The sequence below is a fragment of the Mchenga conophoros genome, linkage group LG3 (assembly GCF_057382185.1).
Source record: "Mchenga conophoros isolate Kocher_MC1m ecotype Shallow Benthic linkage group LG3, M_conophoros_male_GT1.1, whole genome shotgun sequence".
Classification (NCBI taxonomy): Eukaryota; Metazoa; Chordata; class Actinopteri; order Cichliformes; family Cichlidae; genus Mchenga; species Mchenga conophoros.
In genome coordinates, this window is record NC_140528.1 from 32,683,193 (window position 1) to 32,695,426 (window position 12,234).

Here is a 12,234-nt window from a genome sequence, read left to right on the forward strand (position 1 = left end):
TCATCTTTTCATTTCCAGTCAATTTTATTCATATAGCGACCAATCACAATAACAGTTACCTTTATATTGTAAGGTAGACCCTACAGAGAAAAACCGAACAATCATATGATCATCTGACCAGACCATATTTCACTGGCTTCTCTAAATGTTCAGCAAACTTTAAATGCTCTTCATCATGCTTTTTCTTCAGCAATGGCACCATGGATGGTGACCTACATGCCATGCCTTCTTGAAACAATTGTACCTGCTGATTCCAGGTTTTTCTGTAGCACCTTGGCTCTTCAACGACTCTTCTGATCATTATTATATATGGTGAAATGATGTTCTTTCCACCTCTGCATTAAGAACCCAACAGTGCTCACTAGAACCTCCAGTAGTTTAGAACCAATACCTTCAGTATGTTTTGCAACAATACGGTTGTGAAGGTTTTGAGACAGCTCACTGGTTTTACCCATCATGAGATGTTTCTTTTGTGACACTTTGGTAATGACACAGATCTTTATAGGTCATCAGTTGGGACTGAACCTGCTAATATTAATTTGTAATAACTGTCAGGATGGCTTTCAATTATTGATAAATTTCATTTGCCATGAATCATGATTTCCTATGTCTCATTGCACCTTCCTTTTCTTCCTTTTGTTTTTCTCTGTTATTTCTCATTATTACACGTTAACCCCTGACCTGAACTTTCAAAGGTGAGTGATAAAACATTAATTGAATTACAATATTATACAAAGAACAGAAGTAAATACAAAATGCAGTTTCTAAATAAATGTGTTTATTATTAAGGGGAAAAAACCCAAACCTAGATGAACATGTCAGAAAAAGCTATTGCCCCTGAATTTAATAAATAACTGCAACCAAGCATTTGTAACAACCTGCAATAAATCTTTAACAGCACTGTGGAGGATTTTCAGCCCACTCACTGTTGCAGAATTGTTGTAATTTAGCCACATTGCTGGGTTTTCAAGCATGAACTACCTTTTTAAGGTCATGTCACAGCATATAAATCAGATTCAGGTAAGAACTTTGACTTATTTGGGTGTTTTGCATAATTATCCGGCTGCAGAAACCAAGTGCGCTTCAGGTCAGATGAGAACGGATGGCCAGATAGTCTCCTAAAGAATTGTTTCTTTAAGAGGGCCGAATTCATGGTTCCATTTAGGGAGGCAAGTCTTGCAGGTCCCGAGGCAGCAAAACAGCCTCAGACTATCAGACTATCACCATATTTTACTGTTGGTATGAGCTTCCTTTTCTGAAATGCAGTGTGTAATGACACACACTCATCAGTCCAGGGTTTTTTTCCCCCAACAGTCTTGGAACTCTGCCACGCAGGCTGGTGTGCTCCAGTCCCTTTCTTAAAGTGTAGTCATGAGAAAGGGACTTTGATTTTAACTTGAACTAAAAGCTGATCCTAAACTAAGCACAGATCAAACTGATTGATCAGCCATCAGAGGAGTCGGATCAATGGAGCTGCTTCTGTTCCTGATGTCCCCTGTTTGATCCTGGACCTGAACTCTCCCTGCAGAGACAAGACAGTCAGACAGGGACAGACAACAAGAGACAAACTTATATTTTCATACTGACCTTTGACCTTTAGTAGCACCGTGGTCTCTCTTGAAATGCTTCTTTCTTTGCTGCAGACATTACAGATGTATTCTCCACTGTCTCTCTCTGTGGGCTGTTTCAGGGTCAGACTGAGGTCTCCAGTTTTCAGCAGGTCTTCATTCATCTTCGTTCGGTCTCTGTAAACCTGGTGCTGTTTGTGAGGCTGGTCAGAGCCGTTCTTATACACGTGGACCTTCCTGTATGGTTCATAGCGTCTCCACTCCACTTTAGCATCTTCAGGCAGGTTTTGTGTGGTTGTGAAGGGCAGCTGGACAGACTCCGCCCCCTCCTCCACCTCCAGCAGACAGTCTGAGAGGACAACAAACACAACATGAGCTGTACAGACAGCAGTGAATCTAGAAAACACCTTATTAAGCTTCTTTATGCTGCAGTCTGATATTTACATTTAATTATTGTTATTGTCATTTTATAAACAAATACACTGTAAGAAATATTTCATAGGTATTTGCACTGACTCATCACTCTCAGCAGAACTGTTTTCTTTCTCTTGATCCCTTTCCCCTCAACTCTGCAGATGTACTTTCCAGTGTCTCTGTCTGTGGGGAGTTTCAGGGTCAGACTGAGGTCTCCAGTTTTCAGTGAGTCGTCTGTCATTTCGTTTCGCTCTCTGTAAAACTGGTCTCGTGCGTCAGGCTGGTCAGAGCCGGCGTGATATTTGTGAACAGTCATCGGTGGTTCAGGTTCATAGCGCCACCACTCCACTTCAGCATCTCCAGGCAGGTTTTCTGTGGTTGTGAAGGGCAGCTGGACAGACTCCGCCCCCTCCTCCACCTCCACCTGACAGACTGAGAGGACAACGAACACAACATGACACAGCAGCAGTTTTATTCAATGATTCCAAAGAGAACTTTAATATTCAATTTTAAGCTCAAACTATGATATTTGTCTTTGCTTGTGTTGATTTCCTAAAGATGAAATATACTACACTCATTTAATTCAGGATTAATGTATTTTATTGGTTGTTCTTCATTTCTTTTGAATTGTTGCCTTCAGTCCACTTTAGTAGGATTTGAGTGGGACTGCTCACAAAGAAAGAACGAGTCTCTAATTTTTATGGTAGTTTAATTTTAATAAAGGGAGACAAATTATCACCTCGCCTCTGTCGGTGCGCCCCAGGGCGGCTGTGGCTACACTGTAGCTGCTGTCACCAGTGTGTGACTGTGTGTGTGAATGGGTGGATGACTGAATGTAGTGTAAAGCGCTTTGGGGTCCTTAGGGACTGAGTAAAGCGCTATATAAATACAGGCCATTTACCATTTATTAACAAAAAATCCAAAAAAGAAAGATTACATAAAAATCCTCCCTTAGTTATGCTGCAATAGGTGTAGTCTGCCGGGGAGTCCCTAGAGTGTGACCAATTAGGTCCTAGAACTGAAGAAGCTTCTCGGATGAGAGGTGAAACATCTTCAAGCAACTTAAAGAAGTCCAGATGTTTTTCCTTTCCACACTCCTTAGACTACGATGACCTGGATCACTGAGAAGCTTCACAGACAAGATCCAAACTACAACTCACATTTGATAAATGTCATCATTAATTCCACTTTTAAAAAGAACCTCTGCAACTTTGCTCTGCTTCACTTCTGTCATGGTCCGTGGTCCTGTGTCTGTGGAATGCGTGATGCTTGGGTAGCCACACCCCCGGGCTGGGCCATCACCAGCACACCTGCTCTCCATCACGGTGACTACACGGAGATCTACTTAACCCGGCGCTGACAGATGCTCCACGCCAGTCCGTTAGTCACCCCCACAGTGGTAACCAGACTTCCACGAAAAGCGTGCATTCTCTTCTGGATTGGAACTGTGTTTTACCTGCCTACTTCTGTCCAGGTTTCTACTCGGCGTCTGCTACCTGCCTGTCCTCCGGCTCAACTGGATCTCGCGGTGCTCACCTGGCCCATTCGCCATTCCCACGGACTTCCTGCCCCACGGACTGCCACACTTCCCTCCCGAGCTCCCACGGTCCCGTTCTATCGTAAGCCCCTACTCTCAGTCCAGATGTGTTTTCCCCGCTTCCCGGCTCCCTAGTAATCATCTCCCCTTTCTGTTGCAGCCTCCCACCATCCCGATCCCAGCTTCCTCGTGTCATTGTTTCCCCGGGTTTTTAGTTTCTTGCTTTGCTCCCTAGTTTCCCCAGGTCGCCTTTCGTTGGTACAATAAAGTGTTTTTTCTGTTAGCGCGGAGTCTGCGCCTGGATCCTTTCGTGCCCGCGCACCACGGCCCATGACAACTTCAGCAGCATCAGGTAATGTTCATATGTCGATTCATGGTTTTCTACAGTTTTTGATCTACTGCAGAATATTTTTATGGTTATCTGCTATAAAACGCCAGACCAGGAAAATCTCCTTCATGTTTTTCTCTGTTTTATCCTCAGTTACTTTCACACAAAGACATCAGCTGTGATGCTCACAATTGTGATGAAGTCTCACATGTATCAGTACTGATAAATGATCAGAATTATAATATTTCTGACTGTCTGAGGCTAAATTGAATCAAATCGGGACTTCGTGAATCGGAATCAAAGGGATTATAGAAATCAGTGATGATACCCAGCCCTAGTGAGCAGCCTAGGCCTGACAGAGTGGATGTAGGTGTGGGTAATAAGGAAAGATGAAAAGAACTACTGATAACTTTTTTGTTAAGTTAAAGTCTGATCCGTCTGAAGTTCATAGCCAGCTCTGACACGGAGCCATCGATCTCTGAATGCTGTAAAAGCAGCAGTGTATCCAGGAAACACATTATACGTGATAAATGCACTGCCCGAGTGTCCCCTCTCCCCACTGCCTTTCAGCAGCATGCAACAGCAAACAGGTCGTCAGAGGAGCCGAGATGATGATTGTGTTGATTGTGGTTGTGATGATGTGTTAATACACCTCTCTGAATGTAATAATTAGTCATTAATAACCTCTGCCTCTCTACCACAGCACGTCTGTTTATCAGCCATCGTTTTGTTGGAATGGGTCAGAAATGGCCGCCCCAGTCCTGGTTCTGACGGAGGTTTCTTCCTGTTAAAACTGAGTTTTTCCTCCCACTATCACCAAAGCACTTACCCATAGTGGGCTCATATGATTGTTGGGTTTTTCTCTGTTTTCTCTGTATTATTGAAGGAACTACCTTATAATATAAAGTGCCTTGACGCAGTTGTTGTTGTGATTTGGTGCTGTATAAATAACTGACTTAAATTCATTTCTGACCTTTGACTCGAAGCCTCACTTCTCTCTTCAGCAGGATGTTTCCCTCGCTGCTGTAGGCGGTGCAGGTGTAGACTTCGTTGTCTCTGTCTGTGGGGTATCTCAGGGTCAGACTGAGGTCTCCAGTTTTCAGCAGGTCTTCATTCATCTTCGTTCGGTCTCTGTAAAAGTGGTCTTGTTCTTCAGGCTGGTCAGAGCCGTTCTCATTCACGTGGACCTTTGTGGTCCGGATGTAAATGCAGGTCCACTCCACTTTACTGCCTTTAAGCAGGTGAAGTTTGGTTTTGCAGGGCAGCTGCACAGACTCGACCCCCTGCTCCACCTCCACCAGGGGGACTGAAAGGAGAAAAAATACCACAATGAGCTGAACACAGCATCATCAGCACTGAGAACATTTTGTTTGGATGAAGTGAAACATCTGCACTGAAAACATGTTTGACTGGCTGCAGCCTGGGATTTGTCCTGTTGCTCCACTGAGCAGACACTGTGTTATCTTTGGTGTCCTAAATCAATTATGGGAAGAAATTTATCATCTGTCTTTATCTTCACTTACTACACCCAAACTGGAAACGTTAATAGACCATAATGGGAGCTTGCCTACTTAATATTTCCTTTGAATTTTCTCTCTACATGTAGATTATTATGAACTTTTGTTAAATAAGCTATTATTCTGGGCTATGCAGGCCCAGACAAAGCGTGCAGCATTTTAATGAGGTTGTTTAATGTGGAATAGAAGAAATAGAAGAAGCTCGTGTGAGTTTCCTTAAGAAAACATCTAATCCTCAAAATCCTGGTGCTTTCAGGCTGACATTGACTCAAAAACATTATCATTATAATATTTTCATTCTAAATCATTTCATAAATTTCTCTTAAACTCCTCAATTTCTCGGACTAGTGTCACATCTTCAGTTTGAGCTGATAAAAAAGTAATGGTTGAAAAACCTAACTTAATAGATCTTACTGTAGCTCACTCATCAAGTCCTGTTCACCTCAGGGACAGATTATCAGTGTGGTCACCAAGCTCTTTAATTCATGACTCACATCTTCATCTTCTGTCTTCAGCACTCACCTCTGACGTAGAGCTTCACTTGTTTCTTCTTTAGGATGTTTCCCCCCCTGTAGACGGTGCAGGTGTAGGTGAGTGCGTCTCTGTTTGTCGGGTATTTCAGAGTCAGGCTGAGGTCCACAGCTATCTGCAGGTTTTTCCTCATCATTGTTCGATTTCTGTAAAACCAGTGCTGTTTTTCAAGGTGGTCAGAACCGTTTTTAAAGACGTGCACTATCCTGTTGGAGCTGTCAGTCCACTCTACAGTTACATCTTCATGTCGGTAAACTGTGGTTATAAAGGGCAGCTGAACAGACTCCACCCCCGAATCCACATCCACCTGTGGGACTGTGAAGTAAGAACAACAAATAATGATTTGTGTGCGCAGTCTGTCAAAGCCCCCATGTTTGACATGTAAAGTGTGTGAGGGGAGCCTGTTTTGCAAAATGCGCTGGAGGATTCCTTAAGAACATGAAACATGGGGATGCACTGGTTTGTGTTTTATTGAAAGAAAGGAGACAATTAAAACCACCTATTAACATAACTAATAGATTAAGAAGAAGTAAAAACACTACAAGTCAAGTCAAGTAAAATAAATCTGAGGTTTAGGGATGATTCAGATTATTCACAATGCAAACACGTCACACACACAACATACCTTCCTTAAAATAGCCTCTGAAGTGAACTCCAACACCCACGATGACAGCTGCAATTACAGCCAGGACACCCAGAGCCACTGGGACACTGATGGGAACTTATAACACAATGAAAACATGAACATTACATGATGTTAACATAAAATGATTAACACTCTGTGACACTCCATGTGATTTTGAATCTCTTTGCACTGACCTCCACCTTTGACCCGCTGAACCTGCAGTTCCACTCTTGACTGACCCAGTTCTACTCCAAACTTACGGACGGTGCAGGTGTAGCTGCCGCTGTCAGACAGCTGAAGCTTTTTCAGAGTGAGACTGAGGTCTCCGGTTTCCAGAGCGTCAGGATTCATCGATGTTCGGCCGCTGAACTGGTCATTTTGGTTCTGGAGGTCATCGCCTTCTCGTCGACGCAGGTGCACTGTGGAGGGATTGAGGTCATAGCGACTCCACACAGCTGTGGATTCTTTTTCTTTAAAAGTAGGAAACTCACAGGGCAGGAGAACAAACTCCGCCCCCTCTACTACCTCCACACCTGAGGCACACTGGGAAACTGAGGACACAGACATAGACAAAGACCTTATTGATCCCACATAAAAATAGAAAAAATAAATAATAAAAAGATTCAATGGTTGCTATGTGCAGAAAAATAACACAAGATGTTTTATGTGCACATAAAGTGCAGGCAGTGATAGTTATACACACATATTTCTAAACAGTGTTTATCCTGTTTATAATGTTGCAGCCTGGCTTCTGTCGGGATGAAGGACCTGTGATAGCACTCTGTCCACAGTCTCCGTCCACTGTCTCCATCCACAGTCTCCATCCACTGTCTCCGTCCACAGTCTCCATCCACAGTCTCCGTCCACTGTCTCCATCCACAGTCTCCATCCACTGTCTCCATCCACAGTCTCCGTCCACAGTCTCCATCCACAGTCTCCATCCACAGTCTCTGTCCACAGTCTCCGTCCACAGTCTCATGCAGGGATGAGAGATGTTGTGCATAATAGCCCACCCACCTCCTTTATGGGGTCTAGGGGACTGTCCAGGACAGAGCTGGCCCTCTTCACCAGCCTATTTAGCCGTTACCTGCCCCTCTCTCTGCTGCCGCCTCCACAGCAGAGCTCTGGATAGATTGCAGACATCCTCAGTAATGTCCTGCAGACTTCAGTCCAGGTTATTGTTATTGTTAAGGTGAACACCCAGCAGCTTGTACATGGTGACCACCTCCATGCCCAAACTTTGGATGAGGTGTGGTTTGCTCGGAAGGTTGACCACCACCTGCTCCGTCTGATCATTTGCCTCAGATGCACATCCAAGGATGGCTGTATCAACGGATTCAGTTTATCTGCCCACCAGTGACAGATGTGGATTCTACATGCTCAAAGACTATTTCCAAGACGTTTCTCCTGTCTATCATCCACAAAGTGCAGGATTAGTGGAAAGAACTAACGGCACAATAAAACAGAGATTAAGAAAATGCATGGAAGAGACAGGAAGGCCGTGGCCTGAGTGTTTGGATCTGGTTAAGATGTGGATGAGACTAACCCAGGGGTCACAAAAGCTCACACCCTTTGAAATCGTTCACGGGAGGCAATTTCCGCTTCCTCTCACTACTGAGCCTATTAATAAGTCTATAAGAGAAACCACCCTAGCAGAGTGGATGACTAAATTATTTGAGAACAAAGAGATTGTGCTAAACAATAAACTGCCGAGTAATACCTCTCCAGTTTCTTGCAGGTTAAAACCAGGTGATTGGATCCTGATCAAAGTACTCCAGAGAAAGAATTGGTATTCACCAAGGTGGGAAGGCCCATATCAGGTCTTACTTACCACACCGACTGCCTGCAAAATTGCAGAAAGACCATCTTGGATCCACCACAGCCACTGCAAAAAAGTGAGTGACAGTCCAGACGTTTAGACGCCAGTTCCCCTAGCTTCCAGGTGATCTACCGGTGGAGGAAGGGCTGATTGGGTATATCCCGCCTCTCCACTTCGCTGGTAGTCTACTCACCAGAAGTCTAGGTGTGCCTGGTCATCATGAAGAAAATTGTCCTCATAGTGGCTGGCATTGTGCTCCTAGTGAGCCTACTGATATTCACCTGGAAAGATGAAGACCCACAGCACCACCTGCAGAAGAAATGGTCATATGACAACTCACACCTAAAGGATATGGACAAAGAGCACAACCACCCCTGGCTGAACAATGCCTGGTACCGGTACGTCTACAACCGAGTACATACAGAAGACAACCACACTGGCTGCTATGTCTGTTCTCACCTCCCAACAACAGCAATACAAGCCACCCTATATGGAAAATCACCCAGCCTTTCCGAAGCCCTATGTATATTCCACAAAGCCATCAACGGAACATGTTCCCCCGAAGACATCTTCTTCTTCAAGGTTCAGTTAAAGACACAAGTCTCAAAACCCGACTTGCCACGGTGTAATGGAACACAGATCAACTATACAACTAATGAGGTAGTGTTCTGTACACCAGAGATCTCAGACTGGAACTACAGCTGTGATGGACGATACTGGGTACACTTAAATGCAACCAATGACAAGGGAAAATCTTTCAACGTCAGGAGGGAACCAGGAATACAACATCCAATGTGTTTCACCTTCGCATACGGCAACAGAAAGCTGGGAATGAATCAAAACTGCTCCCAGACTTTCCGAATGCCGCAGGACAGAAAGGCACAGACAAGCTTCCTGAATGGCACGTATTGGGTGCAGGGTACAGCATGGGCATGTGGCTCAAAGACATACTTCACCATCCCACCCAACAGCACCGGACTCTGCGCCCCAATTTTAGTGTCAGACCACACATTCAGAATGTTCCATCGGAACCAACCAAGACGCAAGAGGAGCACTGATGACGTGCAACCCCATGACCCAATATGGGGCAGTGATGTGCCAGCGGAGTTCAAGTTGTGGACCACCGGACAGAAGGTCCTGCACTCACTGTTCCCATGGGTCGGAACTGGGAAGAACAAGCTCAGGATAGAGACACTTGACTACCGATTTGGACTTTTCCTGAACAGCTCAACAAGGATAAACAAGGCTCAGAATGAGGAGATCGACGCGATCAGAATAGTGGTCATGCAACACAGAGTCGCCCTGGACATGACTCTGGCTGAGAGAGAGGGCCTCTGTGTCTTATTCAACACCACTTGCTGCACCTATATCCCGGACAACGTGCACTCTTTGACCATGACCACCGCCCTAGACAAGTTACGACAACTGAGTAATGCAGAGCAACAAGACTATGTCACGAACACAGAGGACTGGCTGACCTGGCTGCTGAGCGGCAGCTGGAAGACCCTCGTGATTAAAGGACTTGTCTTGATAGGAGTTCTTCTTTTATTGCTTTGCATGTTCTCAACTTGCATTCTACCCTGTATCAGATCAATGATTGACAAAATGGTACAGGCCACAGTAATCACCTATGTTGGACTGCCACTAGAAGATGAACCGGACGAAGAGGATTTAGTATAGGAACACACACACTCACACATACTGAATGATGCTACAATTGAAAGTGTTATAAGCAAGTGATTGTTGGCTGATAATAAAGTATGATTGAAGTGGTGAAATACGGTAACAACAGGAGGGAATGTCAGGGAGTTTTTAATGTTTTATTTGATTATGCTTCACATGTTATGTTATACTTATGTTCACATATTTCACTAGACAGCTTTCTGTAGAAACAGGAAGCTGACCCTGTGACAAGAGTGACAAGAGTTCAGCTCAGCTCAGAAATACACATCCGCAGAAGTTGAATTGCATTATACTATTCTTAGAAATTGACTTGTAGCACACTTACACCACACACACACACAGCTTACACACAGACAGCATCAGGACCTGCGTAACAGGAAATGTGATTATATTTGCATATTGACGATGTAACCTATAAAATAAACGAATGCTGCAGTTCGGTGTGATTACTCCCTGAGTTTCACCCGTGCCGCACGTTATCAGTAACAAGTGTCTCAGTGTTGTTTATTCACCTGACTGTTTGTTAACTATAAATCTCTGACAATAATAATGCCGTGTGTGTGTGTGTGTTTACCTTTGCTGTTTTTATATTTTGTCTGTCATCTCTCCCCCTTGCCTGTGATATTTTACCCACTGACTGTCTTACTGTTCAGAACTCAGGCCTGGATTACAGCTGGACTTCAGTTTCAGTGTGTTTGTGTTTGAGTCCCGTCATTGTTTTAAAAGAAATGAGAGGACTACAGTTCAGTTTTTTCTCATTTACATACTTCTTATGGTAAAAGTCTGGTGCAAACATACACTTGGTCCTAAAACAAAAAACAATTCTCTCTTTTGGCTTTAACTATGCGAGAATAACCTGCGGCATTTGAGAACTTATCTTCCTGATCAACATGCACAAACCTGTCTGACTGTTTCTGTAAGCAAAACCAGTGTGTGTGTGCTTGTGTAAATATGTGTGTGTGTCATAAGTTTAAAAGAAACTTTTCTTACCGTACAGGAGGATCACAAACAAATCCAAAATCTTCATGTTGCTATACATAGAGTAGACATCTACAAAGTTAATCTTCAACCTGAACCGACTAAGAGATTAAATAATCCTGCCAAGAAGCCAAAGGTGTTTTCTGGCTGCTCTCCATGTCACACATCACACCTGTGGATTGTTTTCATTCAGGAAGAGGAAACACTTTTTTAAAAGCAGGAGGAGGAGGAGTGTTCACAAAAGCCTCAGCCAGTAAAGAAGAAACTGTTTGAATGAAAGAAGCATTCATTAGAGTAAAAACCTAAATAACCTATTTGCACATTTAAAAACTTCCTGCTTCAACTCTGTGATTTTAATCTGTTATGCATAACTTTAATCATGACACTTTTTCAACATGAAACACTAAAATTAAATGTTTCCAGTTTTGGATCTGTTGATTCCCACTCTCTTTTAACTATTTTCCCACCATCTAAGTGCATCTAAGCACAGCTGGGATTGATCTTTATTTTCACTTCTCTTTAAATGTAACTTTTAATCATAAATATTATAGGATAGATTTAAATTCTAGTTACAAAACTGAAGAAAACAGCAAAAACAACAACAAAAAATCTACTTCCATTCACATGTAATACCTGTACAGCCCACCAGAGGGAGTGATACTCAAATCAAACACAGCAAAGGCTGATGGTGACCAGTGGGAGTTCATTCAGTAACAGAAAGGAACTGAGTGGGTAACACTTCATAATGGCCACTGTTATTTAACTGTGAATTATAGGTGTTAATTTAACTTTACCATACTGTATGACACCATCTTTATTTATAAAGCCCATTAAAATAAAACCAGGGTTCACAAAATGCTGTACACGCCAGCAAAAAAATGTGTTTTAAGAAGAGTTTAAAACTCAGAAAGAGAAGAAGCCTGCCTAATGTGCAAGGGCAGATCGTTCCACAACTTTGGAGCTGCTACAGCCAAAGCAAATTAATGCTTACTAAGGGAGTGGAAAGGTGTATATGGCTGTTGCATCTCAGAGAGGTGGGGGCAGGCTATAAGAGATTTAAAAACAAATAAAGAACTTTAAGAAGGACCCTAAAATGTACAGGTAGTGTCATGGTCTCCGTGCCTGCCCGGCCGGCCCACAAGGCTGCATGTGGTGTTTGGTTTTCTCTCTCTCTGCCTGGGCGGAGCTCACTGTGGGCTCCCGCCCTTGGCCCACACACCTGACAACAATCAGC

At 43.5% G+C, this 12,234-nt stretch overlaps 2 protein-coding genes across 2 annotated transcripts; one reads left to right on the forward strand and one right to left on the reverse strand.

Annotated features, from left to right (window-relative positions):
- Positions 1-804: 804 nt before the first annotated feature.
- Positions 805-11,179, reverse strand: LOC146578214 (uncharacterized). The gene is made up of 8 exons (XM_085268630.1): positions 11,013-11,179; positions 6,715-7,071; positions 6,521-6,616; positions 5,887-6,210; positions 4,821-5,153; positions 2,085-2,414; positions 1,588-1,917; positions 805-1,522 (listed from the first exon to the last, which is right to left on the reverse strand). Exons 1-8 carry the CDS (start codon positions 11,059-11,061, stop codon positions 1,431-1,433), a joined length of 1,911 nt encoding a protein of 636 aa, XP_085124756.1. The 5' UTR covers positions 11,062-11,179; the 3' UTR covers positions 805-1,430.
- On the forward strand, positions 8,559-10,019 carry LOC146578215 (uncharacterized). The gene has a single exon (XM_085249901.1). The coding sequence runs from the start codon at positions 8,559-8,561 to the stop codon at positions 10,017-10,019; it is 1,461 nt and encodes a 486-aa protein (XP_085106027.1).
- Positions 11,180-12,234: the final 1,055 nt, after the last annotated feature.